General features: G+C 41.1%; 1 protein-coding gene across 1 annotated transcript; it reads right to left on the bottom strand.

Annotated features, from left to right (window-relative positions):
• Nucleotides 1-1415: 1415 nt before the first annotated feature.
• LOC306869552 (melatonin receptor type 1B-like) lies at nucleotides 1416-26295 on the bottom strand (the record flags this gene model as incomplete). The annotated part of the gene is made up of 2 exons (XM_079416307.1): nucleotides 1416-2305; nucleotides 26100-26295. 2 exons carry the CDS (start codon nucleotides 26293-26295, stop codon nucleotides 1416-1418), a joined length of 1086 nt encoding a protein of 361 aa, XP_079272433.1.

Below are 26295 nucleotides of genomic sequence, written 5' to 3'. Positions count from 1 at the left end.
CATAAATTAAAATTATGTCATTAATTACTCACCCTCATGTCGTTCCAAACCTGTAAGACCTTCGTTTATCTTCGGAACACAGACTAAGATATTTTTTATGAAATCCGAGAGCTTTCTGACCCAGCATAGACTGCAACGCAACTGACGCGTTCAAGGCCCAGAATGGTAGACATGGTTAAAATAGTCCATGTGATGTCAGTAGTTCAACCTTAAATTTATGAAGATACAAGAATACTTTTTGTGCACAAAGAAAACAAAACAAGACTTTATTCAGCAATTTCTTCTGTTCTGTGTCAGTCTCCACTGCTATTAATTAAAGTGTCATGAAGGCACTGTTGTGAACGTGCATCGAAGTCTGAAATTGAAGAGAATTAATTGTTGAATAAAGTCGTTATTTTTATTTTTCTTTGCGCACAATTTATTCTCAGCTTCATAACATTAAGGTTGAACCACTGATGTCACATGGACTATTTTTAACGATGTCTACCTTTCTGGGTCATAAAACGTGTCAGTTGCGTTGCTGTCTATGCAGGGACAGAAAGATCTCAGATTTCATCAAAAATATTTGAATTTGTGTTCTGAAGATGAACGAAGGTCGTACGGGTTTGGAACGACGTGAAGGTGAGTAATAAATGACAGAATTTTCATTTTTGGGTAAACTATGCGTAACAAGTGGATAGTAATATGTTTTGTGTAAGAAGTTAATAGTTGTTCAAAATGAGAACTTCAGCAAAGTTTTACACCATATTCTATTTATTTTGGTTAACAAAATAATTGCGGTCATTAAAATGTAGTACAAAAAAATACAGAAAAAATGTCAGAAAATAAAAATTCTGAAAGCTTCTTAAATAGCTTGAAGATCTCATAATTTGAGGCTTTACAGTAACAATAAATGATTAATATATTTTAGATTCAAATTTTGATTAAAATTTGATTAATGTATTTTTTTATATTATACATACAGTGATTATCTCAAAGGTAGAAACCCAACGTAAAACATGATAGCAGTTGGGGTTCAGTGGCTTGCTCAAGGGCACCTCGGTCGTGGTATTGAGGTGGAAGAGAGCACTGTACATTCACTCCCCCCACCTACAATCCCTGCTGGACCTGAGACTCGAACCCGTGACCTTTGGGTTACGAGTCCGACTCTCTAACCATTAGGCCACGATTGCCCCAATTGTCATATAACTCTATAAAATAAAATAAAAATAGTCAAATACTAGGTCAGTGTAGAGCAGAATTGACGTTTTATTCGCTGTATAAAGGCTCAGTCAAATTTGCTGGTGCATGGTGAACCGCGGATGTTTAGAAAAGGGCTGCGGAAAAATAAAAACAAATGTGCATTTTACCCTGCTGTGCCTTCAACCCCTTTGTACCCTAATATTGTGGTTGTTAGTTAAATGGGGAGTGATGTACTAGAAAAGAGTGTGTGTTACACCGCCCTTATACATATTGGCCTCTTTCACATTGTTATTGGTTCCCGCCGGCGAATGTTTACTCTTTATTGCCTCAGTGTTGTACCTGGAGCTTTCAGAGAACAACGCTCGTGGGGTGCAGAGAGCGCGGACAATCTGTTTGTATTCTTGCCTGAAGTTCTGGTTGAGCAACCCGTAGATGACAGCATTCAGACAGCTGTTAAAATACGCCATGAAGTAGCTGGTAACAAACAGCCACTCCGGGACATTCGGCGCCACTCTTGCGGGGTTTACCGCCACGGCGAGCCCGATTAAGTTCAGAGGCGCCCAGCACACGGCGAACAGCACGAACACCACAAACATCGTCAAGAAATTCCTCAGGTCGGCCGCTCTGACCTTCGGATTGGGCCGCACACGACCTTTGACCCTAATCACCAACGTCCATATCCGCAGGTAGCAGAAAGAAACCACGCCCAGAGGAACCAGAAAATGGATCAGAACAACGCAGACGGTATAAGAAGAGCTTGCCGTCTGGGTGAACGTGCAGGAGAAGACGCGTGGGTCGTATTTTAGGGAGCCCACCAGGAAGTTGGGCACAGTGGCCAGAGCGGTTAGCATCCAGGTGAGCAGCAGGTACAGACAGGTGTTCCGACGAGAATACAGCCGGTCGTAGCGGAGACTGTGGCAGATGTAGCAGTAGCGGTTGATGGCGATAGCTGTGATGTTGAAGACCGAGCCGATTACACTCAGTCCCATAACAAACCCGCTCAGCTGGCAGTGCAGGGAGCCCATTGTCCAGCCGTTATGGAAGATAGCGACCAGAGCCAAGGGGTAGGGGTACAGCGCCACCACCAGGTCAGCCACAGAAAGACTCACCACAAAGATGTTGCCTATTAATGAGAGAGAGTGAGAAAGTGACATAATTCTGTTATATTTACATACTTAGATATTTACATAAATAATTGAAGTTTATAATTAAATTATACCATATTGCAATTACACATGATAACTGGGTAACCCAAACACAACAGCAAAGTAAAATAAAATAAAATGAAAATTCTGTCATCATTTACTGAAGCTTGAAAGAGAAAAGAAGATATGGTTTCACTTTGTTTTAAGGTGTTCTTGTTACACGTTACGTGTACTTGCTAGTGATGCTCCGATCAGCATTTTTGGGGCCGATCACCGATTACCGATCACCAAAATCATGATCTGCCGATTGCCGATCACTGCCGATCACAGAATGGCAGGGGAATGGGAATCTTTTATCAGTAGAAATATGCTAGAGTCAAGAAAATCTTAAAGAACCACCAATATTTATTTGATTGTAGTTAGAAAACAAGATAACATAAGGCTACTGTATGCCATATTTTCCAAATAAGGCAGATTAACATTTTTCAAAACATTGCGTGGATTTTCTCTTTTTGGATCCCCCATGACTGAAACATGCCGCTAAATGCGTTCACCAAAGCCTCCGCAGAATGTGACCCCGTGAAATCCTGACAGTGTAGCACAATGTTGTGTCTTTTGAAGTTTGAGTCAATAAAGTGCGCTGTTAAGCTTAGCAGGGACATTGGACAGGCGTCTGCACTCCATATATCGCTTGTGAAGCTAATATGAACGCTATCATTCAGAAGCTTGTCAATGTGTGTGTGCACGGATTTGTACAACGCGGGGAGACACACATCAGTTAGATATTTCCTGCCTGGGGGCTCGTATCGTGGATCAAGGCAGGTTAGCAAGCGACGGAACCCTTTATCCTCCACAACGGATAGAGGTTGTTCGTCGAGGCAAATGAATTCCATGATTCTGGACGTGATGTCTTTCCATCTCTTACTATCCCGGCTGTATGGTTCACGTCTTTTAAAGGCATCACTCACAGTCGGCTGATTGAGGGATGGGGATGTTTGCGTCGGCTGGTTTAGTCTCTCATACTCTGCATATTCAGCTGTTGTATGGCGTGTTCGAAGATGCCTAATCATGTTGGTTGTATTAAAATGCCGTTGGTGTATTCCACCTCGAGGGATTTCAGCACGACATGTATTGCATATGGCTAATTTTATGTCTTTGTCTGACACTTTGAAAAACCTCCAGACGGGAGAAGGAGAAGTCATTTTGCTGCTGTCTGGCCAGCTCTGCTCTGCTGTTGTGTTCCCGCGCGCCACATGCAGAAAAGTTGCGCAAGTTATTTACGTCACGTGATCGGCTTTTTTGATCGGCGCTTTTGGGGGTTGCCGATTAAGCTATTTTTAACCAATATCGACCGATCATGATCGGCGGCCGATCAATCGGAGCATCACTAGTACTTACTATTATAATGGCAATAAATTATGCATAATTACATGCAAGTAACCCTAATCCTAACTCTAACCATGTAAGTACATGAAGTTAATTAATATTACTCAGTACTTAAATGTATAATAACATTATAACAAAGACACCTTCAAATAAAGTGTTACTGAAGATATTTAAGAGTCGTTGGAGCTTCAAACAACATTGGACCCCATTGACTTTCAAAATATTTTCCAAATTATCTTCTTTTGTGGTCCACAAAAGTTCACATTTCTTCAAGCTAAAAAAAATAAAAAATAAATAAATAAATTAAGTCATTGGGGTTCAGACAACATTGGACATGAAGTACATAGATGTTTTTTGTGTTCTATAGAAGACAAAATGAAGAAAGAAACTTTAACCATATTGCAATTACAGGTGATTATGGGCAACCCAAACAACAGCTCAGAAAAATAAATTAGACTCTAAAGCCCCGTTCACACCAAGAACGATATTAATGTCCACACCAGCAAACGATATCATCTGTTTATTCTAAGAGCATGTCTCGAGCTCATTATAGCAGGATGGATTCTGATTGGCTGTCAATGTTTGTATCGTTCATCATCTGGAAAAAATAGTTCTGGAAGTGATTCCAACGATATCGTTTCTCTGTGCCTTTATCGTTATAGTTGTGGTGTGGACTGTGCTATTCTTTAATATTGAGAACAATTTTTAGAACTATATCATTATCATTTATAGTTTTTGTCCTTGAACGGGCCTTAACACTGAGACAATTTTCAAAACTTCTTTTCATCTTTTGTGCTCCACAGAATAAAGGAAGACATGCAGGTTTGGTACGACGTGAGGGTGAGTAAATGATGAACTATCCCTTTAATTTACATAAATCCCCCAACTGTATCTAACGGTATCATGTGATGGGTCACACGTGCTCGCTCTCTGCACTCTGTCATATTATCTCATAGTCACATTATGTCACTGTAGATTTGCATAGAGTTGAACTCTGCTCAACTTTGTTGCATCGCCGTCGGTCTCTGTTGCTCGTGTCGCCTCAAATCACCAACTCTCATTGAAAATGAATGACTTCCAGTTGCTTTGTCGCTGTAAATCGCTGTCAGTGTGAACGGCCCTTCGGGGACCACAAAGACTGCTGTGCACAGGATGCCTTTGCCTGTTACTACTATTCCTTTTCATCAGCTTCACTTTTATTACTTTTTTTATTGTATGTTTTATTGTCTTACTTTTTATTTATTATTTATTCCTTCATTATTTATCCATTAATTATCCATTATTTATCCTTATCCTTTATTTTGCATTTAAAAATTTAAAATGTAACTTAACTTTTAAATTTTAATTTAAAATATTTAATTTCATATAATTTCTTTTATATTTTAAATCTTTAAAATTTAAGCAACAAATGATAAGGCACTACACAGCATGTACTGTATTTGTCAGCATTTATCAAAAACTGAAACAGAAAATGATATCTGAAATCTAAGTAGAAAAAAAGTATAAAAGTAATATTATAGTAATAGTAATTTTCCTGCTCTGTAAAATCAGCACAGTGCATTTCTGAGACAGTGTGTCTGTGTCCTTTAAAAGTGTGTGTTTGTGAAGGTCTGCGTCAGGACTGTGTGTGGACTGACAGAATACAGACACCGGTGTATAATTTATAACTCGATTAGGGAGGCGCTGTAATAACTATTATCCCTGCAGGCTAACTTTAAGTCTCCTCACACTGTTCACAACACTCTAAAAGATAACAAAGAAAAAAAATGTGCCAGACCCTGTCTGGATGCCTTTAAAAGTGATTCAGCCTCATGTTTTATCTCAAAAACAAAACGGTCAGACACATCCATCTTCTCCAAAATTGACCTCATTGTTTCTGTGCACAAATGCATTTCTGATTGAGTCGCCCCCGTAAACCCATTTACGAATCATTCGCTGAATTCAAAAGCAGCTCATTTCTGCAGTTTCAATTATTCTTTGGCTCTATGCAACACTGATCAGGTCATGCTTGTTTTGCTCACAATTTTCCATTCATGAACTCTCATTGACTGTTTCCCACCATCACACTCCATCTCCATTTCGACTCAAAGCAGCCGAGAATATTACGTGCCAAGAAAACTAAAACTGCTTCACAACTCCCGAAGGTTGTATTTATGAGTGAAACAGATTCAAATAGCATCAGATCCTCTGCCTTTTGTGCATGTAACACCTGGAATCACCTATGACTTTCACTCATGCAAAGTGTTCTAAAGTGTTCAGACTGGGTCACACTTTACTGTAAAGCTGATATAAAGCCACCCAGCTTTATATCAAGCCGATGTAAAGCTGCTTTGACACAATTTGCATTGTTAAAAGCGCTATACAAATAATATTGACTTGACTTTATATACACTGTCAGAAAAAAGCTACAATGCTGTCACTGGAATGGTAAAGCTAAAAGTTACATCTTTGTACCTTATTTACCCCTAAATAGTACATACCAAGTGAATGTTTTGTGCCTTTTTTTTGAGGGTGTATGATCATTTTCTACTTGAGGTTGAAGAACACTTTCAAGGTCTGTTCTGTCTGCAACAAACAGCAGACTGTGACGTAAAAAAAGAGAGAAACGAGATTCAGTTACAGATTACATCAGCCTAGTGATCGCAATTGCACACTTACACAAAATCTGCACCTTTTTCATTGTCACCTTTAGCATCAGAAATGCTAAATGAGCATTTCATTTAAATCTACAGTGGCATTTTGACTAGTGCCTCAGTCTGCCAAACATTTGTCAACCCGAAGCCACAACTGACAGGAAGTACGCTTTGACAAGATCACCATCTCCCGCCATCAGTCCAGCATGAGTCCAATAACCTGAGGCATCACACACTGGACAACAAACAGGGCAGCTTCAGTTCTCTGAGCTAAAAAGTGTATTCAAAAATTATAATCTTGAAATATCTGTACTACTTATACATTTGTTGTGATGATTGATACTTGCATAATAACATCAGTTCTCAAATTCTCAATATTAATATTCAATTTGAATAACTGAATATTTGACATGGAAAAACAAACCTAAAAAAGATACATTTATTTTAAAAAAAATCTAGAGGTGAAACCAGAGATCTCATAATTAACAGTTTATTTACTCTTAATATGATGGCTTTTAAATCTTACGTTCATAATGAAAAAAAAATAATCAGTATCATTCAAACTAAAATCACACACATATACAGTGCCCTCCAAAAGTATTGCTCTGTTGGCTGTGGAGTCAAGACATTTGCAAATATGATTAAAAGATGAATATGAGACAAAACTCACATTTTATTATTAGCCGTTTCAACACATACATGTTTTACCAAATAAAAGAACAGCACTTTTAGAGTTCATCCCACTCATTGATGTGAGCATAAGTATTGGGACAGTTGAACATAAGGCAGATATAAAAGATTAAAAGCTATTATTTAGTTACAGATCTCTTGCACACAATCACAGCAGTGAGTCTGTGACCCATAGACATCACCAGACTCTTGGTCTCATCCTTTGAAATACTTTTCCCAGCCTTTAATGCAGCCAATTCCAATTGTTGCTTGTTTTGGGGAGTTTCTGCCTTTACTCTCCTCTCCAGCTGGTGAAATTCATGTTCAATCGGATTTAAATCTGGAGATTGACTTGGGCAATCTAAGACTTTCCATTTATTTGCCCTTATAAATTCCTTGACTGAACTGGCAGGGTGTTTTGGATCATTGTCCTGATGCAATATGAAGCACTTCCCAATGAATCTGGTGGCATTTTGAGCAAGACGGTTTTGTACCCTTCCAGATTCATTCTGCTACTGTCATCATACATTAAGTCATCAGTAAAGTTGAGAGGTCCTGTTCCAGAGGCAGCCACGACACCACCTCCACCATGCTTTACAGATGAGGCTATGCTTGGGATCATTGCAGTTCCCTTTTTTCTCCACATTTTTGCTTTCCCATCACAGATAAAGGTTCATCTTTGTCTCATCGGTTCATAAACAGTTCTAAAACTCTTCTGGCTCACCTTTGTGCTTTTTTGCAAACTCTAATCTTGCCTTTCTATTTTTGGTGCTGGTCAGAGGTTTGCATCTTGCTGTGTAGCATCTGTAATTCTGTGTCAAAGTCTCCTGAGGACAGTAGATTGTCAGAGCATCACCCCAGCGTTCTGGAAGTTGTTGATGATTTTACAGACACGTCTTTCAGGATTCATTTTCACAGCTTTTATGATTTGTCAGTTGTTCTAAATTCCCTATGTATCTTTATAGGGAAGGACCTTTATTAAGGACTTTTATTATGAATGCATGCCGTTAGTTGACGTTGGTTTCCGCTAATCCGCTTTACTTTCACTTTCCCAGTCGTGTGCTCCGTTATTTCTTTAGGTGTTATTGTGCGTGATTGAATGTAAGTTTACTTAATCATTCCTGATTATAAGCCAATGATGTTTATTTCATTGTTGTGTTGAAATATTAATCTTGTGCAATCGAACATTATATCGTTTCTGTTGTTGTTATATTTAAGATAAATGGTGATTCAAATGCGTATGCTTGCTACTGTTAATCCTCTCCTCGTCATGTTGATTCATGTATAATGTATCAGTAGCAGGTTGTTATTCACATGTTTGTAATTTACATTCAGCAGATGCAAACTGATGTTTACTTTATTCTGTTTATTTCAGAGAGACCACATTTAACACTTTGTGAACATAAGTTGTACAATATCCGATCCAGTTGCAGCAATGTTGTACCATCTGCTGTGAGCAGTTAAATACAGATAAACAGTTGAAGAGTGCCCTGTCTCCTGTCGCACTTTTTACACGAGTCCCGTGGTGGATTAGTATCAATACCCCTACCGATCTATTAGTCCCGTTCATTTGGTCCTTCGAGCCGGATACTATATTCACTGCGGTGATATGGAGCAACAGAGCCAGCTTCATTCCCCGGATACTACGCACGCTGTTCGCACACAGACGAGAGCACGCCAGCTTTCCACACGTCTGCAAGCTTATGATGTAGCCTTGCCGAAGTCTCTTATACCAGACCCTGTGCCTCACGACAGTTCGTACCACCTATCAAGGATGGATTCTCCAGCAGCACCGTTGAACCTCAGTGGACAGGCCGAGCCAGTCTCGACTGTGGAGCAGCTGCCCATGGATGATCTATCGCTGGTGCAGTATGGAGAAGTTTACGCTGTGAGTCATCAGGTGGATATTGAGAGATCTGCCAGTCTTCCTAGATTTTCAGTAGCTCCTCCAGGGTATCACAGCCCATCAGAGTGTGATTCATTCAGCAGTGGTGCTGCATCGCCCACGTTCCAGGTAGATGTACTAGCCAGAGCTATTTCACCACCTGTGGTCAGACCGAAGGCTACTGCAGTTTCATCTGTAGCGCTTCCGCCTTTAGGCCAGTCATTTCTCGCTCAGACGACCCACATTGATGTTTCTCAGCAGTCAGCTTTGTGGCACGGGACACGAGCTACCACCCCTGCTGCACATTGTTCTATTTCGCCATACCATGGTGTTCCCCCCTTATCTGTTCCACAGGTAACGCGACAACAGGCAGCTCTGTTTAGCACAGCAGATCCAGCATGTCAGGTGACCTCATCACTGCCACATACTGTTACATCAGTGCAGCTGCCTTTGACCACTACGACATACAGGCCCCTAGTGCCCCCTGTATATCAGTTACAGGCTCACGCACTAAGCCAATCTACACAGCAGTCGTTTGCTGCGTCTGACCCGTATCGCCCTCCACTATTGAATGATGGGCATTATCCGGTTCGGCCTCCCGTTCACACTCCTGTGCAGCCTTGGTATCACCCTTTAGTGGTTCACCAGCCACCCCCTCCTCTTCCAGTTTACCAACCTAGGCCTGCTACACCCCCACTACAACCAGTTCCTATGCCAGCCTTGCCTAAGCTCGTGAACGACAGCGAGAGGGAGTTTACAGACCTGAAGATGGCCCTGGATAATCTTCTCAATCCTCACACAGAGCTCACTGAGCACTATAAGTACAGAGTACTGATGGAGCAGTTGGTTCTGGAGGAAGCTAGATTGATTGCCCAAGCCTGCCGGCATCATCCTGCGCCCTATATGACAGCGATGATAGCGTTGCAACGTCAGTATGGCCAGCCGCATCAACTGGCACAAAGCGAGATCGCAGCCCTGCTGAATTCACCTGATATCAGAGTTGGGGATGCGAAGGCCTTTCAGAGTTTTGCACTCAATGTTGACTTGCTAGTCGGTATGCTGATGTCACTCGAGGGTCCACAGGGGCGAGAGCTCTCCTGTACGGGGCATGTTGACAGATTACTCAGTAAATTGCCCAAACACTACCGAGACAGCTTTATAGAGCACTTACAGTTGCGAGGCCGATTGCACACTGACAGCCTTAACCCATATAACCTGCATGATCTTGCTGACTGGTTGAAGTTTAAGGCGGAAGCGCAGCGTTTATCGACCAAGATGGTGCAGCGCTATCAGACTGAGAGAGTACAGATCTCACGGAAGGATCGCCAAGCTGTTCCTAAACCGCAGATTCGATCCACTGCCGTCTATCATGGCAGTGATCAGCACACAGAAGCTAGCACAGGGCAGTCTGTCCGTATCAGTGCAACTCACGCTCAGTCATCAGCTGGGAGACTGAAACGTTTGTGTCTGTTCTGTAAGAGTCAGGAGCATTACCTGTCACAGTGTAACAAAATCACTGAGTGCTCACCTGATCAGATTCTAAAGTGGGTAAAGGATGGCAAAAGATGCTGGAAATGTGGGCGCACAAGTCATAAATGGGAGGAATGTACGTTGAGGAAGCCCTGCAAGGACTGTGGTAACATACATCTCGGAGTCCTGCATTCCATTGCCCAGGATGGTCCTAACAGTGTGCTGCTGACAACATCTCATGAGCGAGCATATTTTACTTCTCCTAGTTTGACGGGACGTGTGTACCTGAAAGTAGTTCCAGTGCTGCTATGGAGAGGCAAGAGGTCGGTTTCGACCTATGCTATCCTGGACGATGGAGCTCAGCGGAGTATCATCCTTCCTGCAGCAGTCCAGCAGCTAGGAATTCAGGGAAGGGAGGAGATTATGGCCCTTCGCACCATCCGACATGACATCACAGAGCTGAAGGGGCAGTCAATTGACCTGCTGCTTTCCCCGCAGTCAAGGCCAGAGGAGAAGCACAGTCTTACGGGTGTTTTCACCGCTCCTCTCCTCACGTTAACCGAGCAAACCTACCCCGTCAAGAGGCTCCAGCGATGTTATCACCATCTCAGAGGGATCCCCATTCCATCTTTCGATAGGGTCCAACCCCTAATTTTAATCGGGTCCGATTATCCGACTCTGATTACCCCTAAGGAGCCCATCAGATTGGGACCAGCGGGCGGACCCGTCGCTGTACGCACGCAGCTTGGTTGGGTCCTCCAGGGACCAGATGGATTGCTCCCACATCAGGTATCCTCCCCACAGTGTTTGTTCACTTCTCTTACACCACTACGAGACCCCATTTATCAACATGTCGAGCGACTCTGGCAGCTTGATGTCCTTCCATTTCGCAGCGAGAAAGTGATAATTCGGTCTAAACAGGATCAGATGGCTGCAGACATGTTGGAGACCAGGATGCGACGAGTAGACGTTGACGGAGTCTGGCGCTATGCTACTCCACTCCTTCGTGCTCCAGACGCTCCACCGCTGAAGGGGACGATGGAATCCGTTCTGTCCAGCCTCAGGAATACTGAGAAGCGCCTGAGCAGAGACCCTGAGAGGGCTAAGGTGTACGACGCTGAAATACAGAAGCTCCTTGATTCAGGGTATGTTGTCAAGGTACTACCAGAAGGCCAACACGTAGACGAGGAGTCGTGGTTCATACCACACCATCTCGTGCAGCATAACGGCAAATACAGGCTTGTTTTCAATTGTTCCTTCGCATACCAAGGTGTCTCCCTTAACCAGCAGTTGCTACCAGGTCCTACCCTCGGTGCCTCACTGCTAGGAGTCCTACTCCGGTTCCGGCAGTATGCAGTCGCCATTAGTGGGGATATCCGTGGTATGTTCCACCAAGTGAGACTCCTACCAGAGGACAGACCCCTTCTGAGGTTCATTTGGAGGAACATGCGCCGCCAGGACCCACCGGACATCTACGAATGGCAAGTCTTGCCTTTCGGCACGACCTGTAGCCCTTGCTGCGCTACCTTTGCGCTGCAGATGCACGTTCGCTGCCAGCAGGTCGGGAATGAGGATGTGTTGCAGTCCATAGAGCGAAGCTTCTACGTGGACAACTGCCTACAGAGCCTACCCACTGTTGAGGAGGCCAAGCAACTAATCGACAAGATAAGGCATCTCTTAGCCTCTGGGGGCTTCGAGATCAGGCAGTGGGCCACGAATGTCCCCTCCGTTGTCCAGCACCTACCAATTAAGGCCCGTTCAGAGAATATCGAACTGTGGTTACAGCAAAACCATTCGGACCCGCTGGAGCCGGCTCTTGGCTTAATGTGGCACTGCCTAGAAGACAGCCTGGGCTACAGGCATCGTGCATTAGCAGAGCATCATCCGACCATGAGGTATATCTATAAGGTCTTAGCAACGCAATATGATCCCTTAGGATTCTCCATTCCCTTCACCACCCGAGCCAAGGTTCTTGTCCAGAGGCTCTGGACCAGACCGAGGGATTGGGACGATCCGAATCTTCCTGCAGACCTGCTGGAGAAATGGAATACGTGGGAGAAGGAGTTACCTGGTCTCTGTAAGCTCCGACTTCCTAGGTGCTATCTTCCTGTCGATTTTGATGTGGAGGAATCAAGATTCAGCCTACATGTTTTCGGTGATGCTTCGGAGGTTGCTTATGGATCAGTGGCTTACCTCCGTGCCGAGAAGCAGGGTAAGATCCACACTGCCTTCGTTATGGCTCGCTCTAGGGTGGCCCCCAAGCGGCAGCTGTCGATGCCACGCCTCGAGCTGTGTGCAGCACTGACCAGCGCCCAGCTTGCACAGTTCCTCAAACAGGAATTGACCATTGCCATAGAGACGGTGACGTTATGGACCGACTCGACTACAGTACTCACCTGGATCCAGTCCGAGTCCTGTAGGTACAAGGTGTTCGTCGGGACGAGGGTGGCGGAAATACAAGAGTTGACCGAGCTCCACTCTTGGCGGTATGTTGATTCTTCGAATAACCCGGCGGACGACATTACCAGAGGGAGGACGCTCATGGAGCTGGCGAACTCTGACATGTGGATTCGAGGCCCAGGATTCCTCCGCGAACCACCAGACCGATGGCCAGCCAAGCCCCTTGGAGAGGCCCAAGAGGATACCTCAGAGACAAGGAAAGCTGTCTTCTGTGGATTAGTTGCAGATCATCGCAATCTAGACATGCTTGATTCAGCTCAGTACGCTTCTTGGAGTGCCTTGGTCGACGCGACCCACCAGTCTCTCTATGGGGTGGCCGCCCAAGATCTGAATAAAGAATCCTTAGATTACAAGCATGCGGAAGCGCTCATCTTGAGCCAATGTCAAAAGGATTCCTTCCCAGAGGAGTTCAAGGCTTTAAAGTCAGGGAACCAGATGCCCACAGCCAGCCGTCTAAACACGCTTGCGCCTGAGTTCGACACTGAGTTTAGCCTGATTCGTGTGGGAGGTAGGCTACGGCAATTGGATAGCTTCAGCGAAGCCGAGATACATCCAGTGGTTCTAGATTCCCACCATCAGGTGACCAGACTCATTATAAAGCACTTTGACGAGCGTCTACTCCATCCAGGACCTGATAGGGTCTTTGCAGAGCTACGTCGCCATTTCTGGGTTCTAAAGGGCAGGCAGGCCATCAAACGACACCAGAGAGAGTGCGTAGAGTGCCAAAAGTGGAGAGCTAAGCCGACTCTACCTATTATGGCTGAATTACCCTCAGCTCGTCTGCGAATATATAAACCCCCCTTCTTCTCCACCGGAGTTGATTGCTTCGGGCCCTTCATGGTCAAGATTGGCCGTCGCCAGGAGAAACGATGGGGTGTCATCTTCAAGTGCCTGACGACCAGATGCGTTCACCTCGACTTGCTCAACAGCATCGACACCGATGCATTCTTACTGGCATTAAGACGCTTCATAGCACGTAGAGGAACCCCGTCTGAGATCTTTTCGGATCAGGGGACTAACTTTCGGGGAGCCGAAACCGAACTGAGAGAAGCTTTCAAGGAGATGGAGCCCAGACTGCAGGAGCAGCTGGCTAGCTACCAGATCACCTTTAAGATGAATCCTCCCGCCGCACCCCACTTCGGAGGCGCATGGGAAAGGGAGATCCGATCAGTAAAGTCTGCACTGCGAGTAGTAATCGGGAGCCAGTCTGTGCCTGAGGATGTCCTGCAGACTGTACTGATCGAAGTAGAAGGTATCCTGAACAGCAAGCCCTTAGGATACGTTTCATCCGACGTGGCGGACTTAGATCCGGTTACCCCCAATATGCTTCTCATGGGGCGGCGAGACGCCTCACTTCCCCAGGTGATATACACCCCTGAGCCCTTGTCCAGGCGTCGTTGGCGTCATTCCCAGACTATCGTCGATCACTTCTGGTCTTACTTCACAAGACATTACCTCCCAGATCTTCAGACTCGCCAGAAGTGGCAGCGGGTAACGCCAGATCTAACTGAAAACACAGTGGTCATGATAATCGACCCGCAGCTTCCCAGAGCCCAATGGCCAGTTGGTCGAGTTGTCAAACTGGTCCCCAGCGCTGACGGACACATTAGGTCAGCTCAAGTACAGATCAATGATCGCCTATACTTACGACCTGTGGCCAAACTTGTCAGACTTCCAGCACTTCCGGATGGAGGTGACACTGTCCCCAACGACTAGGGAATTTCCTTTTAGACATATTAGCTATGCTAATCTGGGGGCGGCTGTTCTAAATTCCCTATGTATCTTTATAGGGAAGGACCTTTATTAAGGACTTTTATTATGAATGCATGCCGTTAGTTGACGTTGGTTTCCGCTAATCCGCTTTACTTTCACTTTCCCAGTCGTGTGCTCCGTTATTTCTTTAGGTGTTATTGTGCGTGATTGAATGTAAGTTTACTTAATCATTCCTGATTATAAGCCAATGATGTTTATTTCATTGTTGTGTTGAAATATTAATCTTGTGCAATCGAACATTATATCGTTTCTGTTGTTGTTATATTTAAGATAAATGGTGATTCAAATGCGTATGCTTGCTACTGTTAATCCTCTCCTCGTCATGTTGATTCATGTATAATGTATCAGTAGCAGGTTGTTATTCACATGTTTGTAATTTACATTCAGCAGATGCAAACTGATGTTTACTTTATTCTGTTTATTTCAGAGAGACCACATTTAACACTTTGTGAACATAAGTTGTACAATATCCGATCCAGTTGCAGCAATGTTGTACCATCTGCTGTGAGCAGTTAAATACAGATAAACAGTTGAAGAGTGCCCTGTCTCCTGTCGCACTTTTTACACGAGTCCCGTGGTGGATTAGTATCAATACCCCTACCGATCTATTAGTCCCGTTCATCAGTCATCAATTACTGTTGTTTTCTCAGCCGATCAGGTCGTTGTTGGTTGCTGATGTCACTGGTGGTTTCCAAACTCTTGATTTCTCCATGCCCTTTGTTTTTGCTAGAGCTCTAACTGACTTCCTCTTTTCTTTTAGCATCCAAATTACTTTCTTTTCTCTCAAAGTCAGCTCCCTCGTCTTCATCCTGGTTTGTGTGTGTCATCATCAAATGCAAGATTCAGAATGCATACGTAATGGACATAACTGATACGACACATTCTCTGCTTTTAATATCTGAAGAATTAATGCAACAGGACACAGCTGATCACTTAGAAAGACCTGTGAGGTAACTGTTCCAATACTTATGCTCACATCAGATAGACGGATGAACTCTAAAAGTGCTGAACTTCTTAGCTGGTAAAACATCTATGTGTTGAATCACCCAATAATAAAATGTGACATTCTGTAGTTTTGTCTCATATTCATCTTTTAATCATATTTGCAAATGTCTTGGCTCCACAGCCAACAGAGCAATTTTGTATTTACTGTTCCAATACTTTTGGAGGGCACTGTATGTGACCCTGGACCACAAAACCAGTCTCAAGTTGCTGGGGAATATTTGTAGTAATAGCCAAAAATACACTGCATGTGTCAAAATGATAGATTTTTCTTTTATGCCAAAAATCATTAGGACATTAAGTAAAGATCATGCTCCATAAAGATATTTTGTAAGTTTCCTACTGCAGATATATAAAAACTTAATTTTTGATTAGTAATATGCATTGCTAAAAACTTAATTTGGACAACTTTAAAGGCAATTTTCTAAATATTTTGATTTTTTTTGCACCCTCGGATTCCAGATTTTCAAATAGTTGTATCTCGGTCAAATATTGTGCTATCATAATAAATTATACATCAATGGAAAGCTTATTATTATTCAGCTTTCAGATGATGTATAAATCTCAATTTCACACATTTGACACTTTTAACTGGTTTTGTGGTCCAGGGTCACATATATTACACATTATTTATTATTAGAAATGAATTGACTTTACAAAGATTTTAAAGTAGCCTGCTAATTATTTCTGATTATCAATAAATAAAAAGATTATTAAATGACAAAATGAGAGAAATGTTTTATGTAAAATGATTTACTGCAGCCATGAGCTATTCCTTTCATTTAAAATAATCTGGATGTGTCAGAACTAACTTATTTGGTATGAGAACGTTTTATTTGCACATAAATAGGCAAAATGTACAACATTACTATGAATTTTTACTGTGTCATTTTGGTGTCAATATCAGGTATGCTTAATATCAGACTGAAAATATAGTGCCTTTTTACTTTTATTCTAATAGGAATCCTGATTATAAATTCTGCTTATTTAATTTTTATGTAACTCAACTGATCAAATTGAACCATTTTGTACAATTAGAAATATTTTCAAGATACAATTCCCTCAAGGTTGTAATATCTATTCTGCTGAAACCCTTTTTCAGTGGTGCGCTCAAATGCCTCAGTGGTCTGATCTCTGCAGCTTATCACTGAGATCAGAGCAGAATCCTCAATCTAAGCTCAAGTCGGACCTCAGGCTTAAAAAAGCTGTTTTTGACTTTTTTCAAACAGTCACTGGAAATGGATCCTCTGGCAACAGAGTCCAAATGGTCAGGGAATTGCACACAGGTCACTGCAGGTCCTTCGCACTGACATTTACAATGACATTTATATGGAGAGTCAGTGCTGTTGGCGCCGGACAAAGACGTCATTTCTGAACGGGAATGTTTTTTGGACAAAAACTAAAAAAGAAATTCTCGCTTAAGCAAAGATATAGAAGTTATAATTGAAATACAAAGAAGCATTTTTACATTGTTTTACTCTTGGTCCCTTTAGAAGCTGAGGTTGAGCTGGATTTGAATTGCAGTCATCTTGCAGTTGGTCGCTTTATATCTGCATGAACCCACAAAGCTGTCACATGACCCACAATAAAGGTACCATCAGAGTATCAAACCTTTACAGAGCTGTATTTCAACATCTAATAACACCACAAATCATGAGAGATAAGGTGTGAATGCGGAACCTTTCCTCTATCACTATCTTCTAGCTTGAATGGAGATGCATCTGCTCTTATTTTTTATTCCTCATCAAGGTTGAAGGACATAACGACAGTGTAATAATGACAGTCTTATTTTAAAGAGGCTCATATATCTATTTAGGAGAGAAAGAGAGAAGAGCATTTATTTTGTCTGCAGTTCAGATCAGGACAGTTCCTGGGCCGGGGCGACTGCCTGAGGATCCCTATAAATCCACATGATTATCCTGGACAGAACGGTTAATTGGTTTCCTTCTCCACAATTTCTAATGGCAAACTCTATACAAAGGCGTATGTTCAACAAGCCTGAATCATATATTTAAGAGCAGCATGCGTAAGTAAGTCACATGGAAGACACACGGGAGAACATAAAATCAAAACAGACCTGTGCATGCTTCATCAGAATCATATTTCATCAAAATTGCTCCACCGTGACTTCCTTTACAGCTGATATTCCAGTGATCCCTAACCGGAGTTAAGTAGAAGTATTATTGTTGAATTTGAAACGGCATGGGCTGCTACCCGTACTATTTCTGTCATATCTTTAGGCTATTTGGCAGACATAGTAAGAGTGTGCCATTTTGAATTCAGCCTATATGCTTTTGCTATGTGAAACCCATAAAAGAAGTGACACTGTTTGAAATGTATTGTTAATCTCTCACATTTTCTGTGTTTTTTAGGAGTTAAGACATGAAAGATGCAAGTTGTCATTTAAATACAAAAAGCAATTTTACATAGTTTCTTCCTAATGGGAGGTATGTAGAAATATTATTGGAGAATTTGAAATGACATGGGCTACTCTTACTATTTCTGTCATATCTGGGCATTTGGCAGAAATAGAAAGAGTATGCTATTCTAAATTCATCCTATAATTTTGCTTTGCTAAACCCATAGAAATAGTGACAATGCTAGCACTTTCTCATTTGTAAGTTGCTTTGGATAAAAGCATCTGCTAAATGAATGAATAAATGTGTCAAATGTAAACATAAATTATAAATGAATAATATTAGAGAACAGATAAAATGTAGAAATTTATAGTTAACACATTCATTCATTTTTTTGTGTGGATGCCATTTACAAAAATTTTTTTTTTTTTTTTTTTGGTACAGACAGCCAATCACTATCAAAAAATAAATCCTGATGCAGAGCAAATATTCACCAAATCTATACATACGGTACATTAAATATTGCTTCGACTTAAAGTTATTTTAGAATTTTTCCTACATCACAATATTAAAGCTTCTGCTAAGAAAAAAAACATCCACAACTATAGTAATTCGATAAGGAGATCTAATTACCACCTCCTTAGTGAAATGGAAATTCCACGTTGTTTAACATGTGGCCAAATGATAAGACTGAGAAAGAATTCATTGAAACATATGCAACAGATATCTGGGCTTCGTGTTTTCCTCCAGCTGGATACAATATTGTTTCATCTAGCAGCATGAGGAGAGATGATTTTATAGGCAGTCACAACGCTGAGCTAGAAAAACTCAGAAGCTCTGATGAGTTTCTGCAGCACAGAACTGGGGGGAAAAGACCTTGGCAAACAGCAAACAAGGAAGAATCTGATAGGAGAGTAAACCGGAAGATGGATGCACATAAAAGGTTTTTTTCCAGGCAAGCGTCTTGTCAAAAATATCCAAATTGATTCTCAAACTTCACTCTGTTGCAAACAGCAGAGAAACTAAAATCTAGTCCGAGGAAAGCTTGTTTTGAGGTGTCAGCATGTTCTGAGTTCCATCTAGATGTTTGGGCTTTGGAAATGCATACAGTGCAGTCTTCTTGCAATGCTAAGAAAAGACCAGAATAGATTTCACACCTTTGTTGCAACTTATGGCTTCATAAAACTCACATTCTAATAAAATCAGATTTTTTTTTACTTATGATCTTTTCAAAATTAATATATTGAGAGTTATCTGCAGAGGACATCATGCATTTAGAGTTTTTATGTACTATAAGCTGACAGCAATTTGAAATGTCATATTAAAAAAAAGAGTCTACAACAAATGTTAGGAATTTATAAAATAACATGCCACAATATATTGTAACCTCTCCTAGAAAATATATCAGAGACTGCATCATACCTGAGGTGTTTGATGGACTGAAGCAAAGCTGAATGTGCTTATGCAACCCCCTTCCCACACACACATGCATGCACAATTACACAGACATGCACATGTCCTTTTGCTTCCTATGGCTCTATTTATATAAAACATATGTTCTTTATATGTCATTTTATTTAATTCTTAAAATTAGACAAAATATTGGCTAATTATAATATGGGTCAATATCACCATAGTGTGCCTTTTAGCCCTCACAATACTCCAAAATTTTGGTTTTAATTTCTCATTCGCTTTGTCATTTCATAAATAGAACTGAGATATCTGGATGCAGTTTTTTGTTTGCATGTTATTGCCCCAACACATAGCCATAAAGCAAGACAAAAAATGACAATAAAACATTTATTTAACTTCGAAAAAAAAATTACATTCTTAATCACATTGATATACACCCCCCCCCCCCCCACCCCCCCACCCCCCCATTAATTTTAGTTTAGTTTAATTCATATCGATTCAGTACATGTATAAACGCCATGTAAACACCACATTATGAACAGGGCGAAACACACTTCTGAAAATAAATCTATATACATTCACAAACAATAACAATAACAACTCCACTGTTGTCCTGGCTTTAGCTCTGGCAGCTCTTCTTCCCTGTATCTCTATATTTCCTCCATTTCTCCCTTTCTTTCTTAAGGTATGCTTCTCAAAGTTTTCTGTATTCCAGTGCAATTTCTGCTGCACTCAGAGGCATGTCCTGAAAAAGAGCAATGATTTTATGTTTTTATAAATTTCAAAATATTATCTATCTACAGCAGATCTTTCTATAAATTACAATATACATTTCTATAAATTGCAATATTACCTAAAAAAATGAATGCTGTGTCCACCCTGTCATGTCTAAGTGGCCGACAGGGTGGAAATTTTGGAACAACGATAGAGTGGAGATTTTGAGATTCAAGTAGCATATTAGCTTACAACAAAGTGTGACTAGCTAAATTAGTCTGGTTGTTGAAGAGAATTTGGTATATTTAAATGTACATATTTTGAAAATACTGTATGGCGACAGGGTGGACATGTTAAGCTTTGGCAAAGCAAGTAAGCAAACTCATACAAAGAAAATTTGTCAACTGAAAAGTCACCAACTTGCTCATCTCAGCTGTTGAAATTCCCGCCACTGAAGAGACAAAAAAATCTGTTGTCCTGATGTCACTAAAGTGGATGGCCTTTTCTTAAAGGGGCGAAAAACTTAGCCTATATAACACACCCTTTCATAGTCATTTTTATTTTAAGTTATCATGGGAAATGAGTTATTTATGTACAGGACACCAAAAGGCACCCTACAGTGATATTAACCCATATCCTTGTGAAAGGCAATATACACTTTAATGAATGTTTCACTTAAACAAAGCAATAGGAAGAACACAGTAATATATGAAAGAGTGGTTTGATATTTTCGGAGAGAGATGGAACATTAAAAAAGCCAAAACTTTTTCTAAATATGTCTGTGTGCGGAAAAAGAAGAAATCTGCAGTTAGCGGATGAGTTTCAGAGGAAACAATTAAAATGCAATTACCTGTTCTTTTTCCCAGTACCTCTTTGAGCCAGTTTCAGGTTATCGTAGCTGTGAGGATGACGCTGATCTGGCTGCGTCTGTGCTGTCTGTCATAAATGTATTTAATGGATTGTCTGGCTCTGCTCGTCTGGAACATCTTTGCTGGAATTAGCTGATATTAAAATGCATTTTACAGGCTTAGTTTAATACACACAGATCAGACAGTCTATTATAACTCTGCACACCTCATCTTTATGTCCAGGATTATATGTGTGGAACATGAAATCTGCCAACCATCGTCTGGTAAATTATTGGATTATAAAATTCATTAGATACTGGTGAGATACCACCAACTCTACTCTGAAAACACACACACACACGCACACACACGCACACATATATAACCACAGCACCTTAGATACAAGCACTAGAGGTATCTACACACACAGACCCATATTCCCTTTTACATTCCAGTTCATTACAGCTTACAATACAGCTGTTCTTTGTAAGTCCATGTTAGCTCAGGTCCATTCGATAACATTAATCCATTTTAATACTGATTTTAATAATGTATTAGTAAATGTTGGAATCAAGATGAACTACAATTAATAAATGCTTCAGAAGTATTTTTCATTATTAGTTCATGTTAACTAATGTAGTTAACTAATGTTAACAAATGCAACCTTACTGTAAAGTGTTATTAGCGAGAAGTGTTCAGAAAGAAAGGAGGCTATTTTTGGGGCCTTTGTAAGTATTTATATTTTGAAGCAGTGTGTGTGTGTGTGTGTGTGTGTGTGTGTGTGTGTGTGAGTGTTTATGCGTATGCATGAACAAGAAAGAAGGGAAGCATTTCCCCCCTTCATTTCCATAAGTACTTAATGCTGAATTATTCCTGTACACCAGCCAGTCATATAAAACAGCCAACCATCCTCTCAGGAGCTCTGCCAACAGACAGATCAAACCTACTCCAGCTATCTAAACAACATCTTCATACTGCGATATGCAAATGATCATGTTGTTCTATTATTATTAAAAATCTATTAGATTTCCAAAAAGACATTGCAATTTGTAGTGAGATATTCTATTGGCTGTTGAGCTTGTTTGCCAAGCAGAGTGTCCAGTGAGAGTGTGCAGCGGTCAGACGGTGGAGCCTGAGGCTGCAGCTCAAGCCAGAAAACATTACCATTGCCATCAAAGACTTTCACAATTACTGCAACACTCCATCTCAACAATTCTCATCTGTACACATGCATTCCAGTCTAATTCAAACCAATTCAGATCAGAAATTACCGTATAAGAGCATTAACATGCCTCAGCGTGAACTGGAGACACATTCAATTATGTTGATGACGCTAGATGTGAGTGTGTTTGTGTGTCTGTATATTATGTGAGAGAATGGTGCAGTGAGACCACACATTCTCATTGACTGAGTGTGTGTGTTGCATAGACTGATATGCCATTAACAGAATTTATGGTGCATAACAAACACAAAATTGCAACTAGGCCTGTTTTTCACATTTTCTGAAGAGGTGCAAAAGTTGCTCCCAGGATGCTAAGGAGTTGTGGTGGCTGTCATGATGTTGCTATGCAGCTACCATTGTGTTCTCTTCAACAAGTTGTGCAAATTGAGGTAGAAATCATGTTTAATGACACAGCTGAACCAGTTAATCAATGTGTTCAGGATGACTTAAATTACAGTCAGGTTGGAAGTGAAGTCTGCAGCCCTTTAGAACTACAGCTGGCTACCCTTGACTAGAGTTAGGGGTTGTTTAAATACCTAACTTTACATTTAAGCAACAGTATGCTTGCCTTAGCAAGAGTAGAGAATTCTAATACTGTCATGCCATCCTTCACTCACCATCTGTGAGTATTACTACACTGAGAGTAGCTCATTGCCTCTCCTCTGAAAGCCATCTGCCCATCAGGAGCCCTGAGTGTGTGCCAATGCCAAACACTGCTGCTAATTCAGGTGAGACATAATGGATGAACTGCAGTATGCTTCTGCTGCTAATGGAGACACCGTAATGCAGAAGTTAAACAGTGAATATCTAAATGCCCTTCCCTCCGACCAGTAGTGCCATTTCAATCTCTGGGGTCATTCTTTTATTTATTTTTTTGGTAATTGAAAGAAATTATTACTTTTATTCAGCAAGGATGCATTAAATTGATCAAATGTGACAGAGACTTTTGCATGGAAATGGAACTGTTACTTGAGCATAGGGTTGCAAAGGAGTGGAAAATTTCTGGTAAATTTCCGGAAACTTTCCAAAAATTCTGGAATGTTTCTTTCAAAATTTACAGGAAATTTTCCAGCTTTTTGCAACCCTATTGAGCGCCAATCAGCATATTAGAATGATTTCTGAGGGATCAAGTGACACTGAAGTCTGGAGTAACGGCTGCTGAAAATTCATTTTAAAATAAATTGAATTAGAAAACAATTATTTTCAATTGTATTTCACAATATTGCTATTTTTACAGTATTTGTCATCATATAAATGCAGTCTTGGTGAGCATAAGAGACCTTTTTATACTGTGTTTTAGATGATTCAGACCGGTTGGGATGCTTGACTTGGGCAGATCTAATATGTGCCAGAATCTCCTGAACAGTGTGTGGGAACGCCAACTGATGCTGGACATTAAAAAGCTATCAATCAGCATTCTAGTCTAAAGATGGGCCAGCAGAAGGGGGTAAGGGAGTATTGATTAAACCCAACTCAGGCTGCCAGAACTTGCATAGCCCCATAACCAAACCTGACGTCAATAAAAATAGGCTGAGCTGAAAGAAAACAAAAAAGAAAAGAGAGGAATGTGGTTTTCAGTGTCCTATATCTTGACATATTAGTGCAGTTTTTACAAAGCCATGTGCATGTCTTATTTTCCTTCTTACTGCAGTAAGTACAAGCCCATATAGCCCAACATTTTGACATCAGTTTATCATTGTTACAGACATTTATGCATCTAAATAAATAAATAGATTTGACATGTTTTTTAAATTTATGGATAAAAATGTATATAATATTGTGATAAGGTCATTTTTTATGGATTGAAATGTATATAACCTTTCTGGCAGTTACCATTTTTCTTTTTATGGTTAAATGAACTGAATTTTTTTAGTGCATTCAATTGTCATTCTAAAGTACAACACAGTGTAGTATTAATATGTAATACTTAAAACACACAACTTAAAAAGCACAACTGCCCACCCTTCACTGGTTAATATACTTATTAAGAATAAAATTAACCAACAACAACATTTCCATCAACAAACACAAAAATTGTGCTTAGCTGCGGCACAGTGAGCAGTGCACATGCCCACAACACATAAACAGCCTGTGTTATGTCCTGATCCCACTGTCTCTGTCCTCAATGGTTTCCTGTCTCTCTCCACTTGTTCTGTGCTTAAAGGCATTAAAGCCCATAAATAGACATATAAAAAGCAACCACTAATACTGCACAAGCAGATCGCGTCCCTCTCTTTTCTATGCAATTCCTGCCGTCACGCACAGAATTCTGATGTTACTCCAGACTCTAACATTCCAAACTGTCCCTAACAGCCTTACTGACACATTCTGAACACTGAGATGGAATCAGCGCAGTATGTGCAGTCACTGATCATTTTGAAACTAAGCATCTGGTGTTTGTCCATCTCTGTCAGGAGCAATGCTGGATATCCATTCTTTTTGCAAACATACAGGGTTGCACATACTCAAGTAGCTCATGGCTCAGGGCAGGCTGGGAAAACACCGCATGATCTGAGGCAGCGACATTTCGACACGCTGCCAAAAGAGTTAGGAGCAGCTGCAGAGATCGGAACGGTCTGATGACAGGAATATGCAAAGAGAACAAGACTATCCATACTGAAGCATTATTTTCTGATTTTATGATTGATGTGCATCTCATAATTCCCTTTCTGTGGATGCCAACATGGACAATTAACCACTGTCTTCAAATCATGGGAAATTCTCATCTCCCAGAGTGCTTTAAACATGCGTAAACAGCACACTGTACTCTTCAAAATAAAGCTTCCAAAAGAGGATTTTCCAATGGAAGAACCACTTCAGGTTCCTCAAAGAACCAATTCCAATCATTTTTTCTTGGTGTGAGGAACCTAAAAATGGAACCAAATGGAAAAGGTTACACGGAAAAAAAATGGAAAGGTTACATGGATGTTAAAGGTTTTTCATGGAACCATAGATGCCAATAAATGTGTCTGATGACGGCACTTTAGCTCTGATGGAATCTTTTCAGTTTCTGTCTGCCCAGCTCAGATCATAGTTATTCTCGTACCTAGTACAGCATAATCACGTGAAATAACCCTGAACTCAGTGAAATCGATAGAGATATCTACCCCACGCAGGCAGAGCTCCGCTCTCTCGCTCTCACCTGTATAAGATAACATGCAAAGAAAAAGCTCCTTTAACAGGAATACAAAGGCCAGAATGTCGGAGAAGACACTGTTAAATGCAATAAATATCTATTAAATTAGAAAAAGCAATACAGGAAAATTTTTAATAAAGGTCTCAGACTTTTGGACATCTCTGTATGTGTGAGCGTTGGAGAGACTGTGCGTGCGTTTTATGTTCCCGCAGCCCTATAACAGTCTCACATATCTAGTAATTGTTTGTTCATTGCACTGCCTGCAGTATAAAATGAAGCCCTGTAAAATGAGTTGTTTGCTGACGTGCTTCTGTTGAAGTGATCATGCCTTGGGTTACATTCTCCTGACACTTCATTGCACATCAAAAACTATTAAAATTACTATGCCATTCAACATCTTGTGTTGTTGCACAACATAAAAAAAGACAGCCATGTTTTGCTGGTGTCTCTTATGTAATTCTGGAGAAAAGGGTGCATCAAAACACTGGACACACAGAGAAAAGCATGTGGCTGATGTTTTGATATAGCATGAAAAGACATTCTATGTAGCTTTAGTGTAATTAAAAACCACTATCAACTGAAATAAAATATGATTCATGCCAAACTGACACCAGCAGCTGGGAACAACTTCAGCCAACCTGAAAATCCAATGCTGTTTTAACTTAAATGCGTTTAGATGCTTTTTGGCTACACACGGTTACAGATGCACACTCTACAAATGTTTCATTTCTCATCTAAAAATTCAATCTCAACTAAAGATGCGTGATGTTTGCCTGACATTACAGTTTCTGTATCTCTTCCCACCTGCATTCCTGAGTTTCTTGTTCCTGTACACAGACAGGATGACCAGCAGATTTCCAACGATATCAGCCACGGTGGTGAAGATCAGCACGCCGGCGAGGGTGGCCGCTACCCCGGGAGACGTGCTCTGGGCGGGGAGGCAGTTGTTTCCCGGGGATAAACTATCCAGACAGCTCAAGTTCGCCTTCATCGACTCCAT

The sequence above is a fragment of the Barbus barbus genome (assembly GCF_936440315.1).
Source record: "Barbus barbus genome assembly, chromosome: 5".
Classification (NCBI taxonomy): Eukaryota; Metazoa; Chordata; class Actinopteri; order Cypriniformes; family Cyprinidae; genus Barbus; species Barbus barbus.
This window is presented reverse-complemented; position numbering and strand designations above follow the sequence as displayed.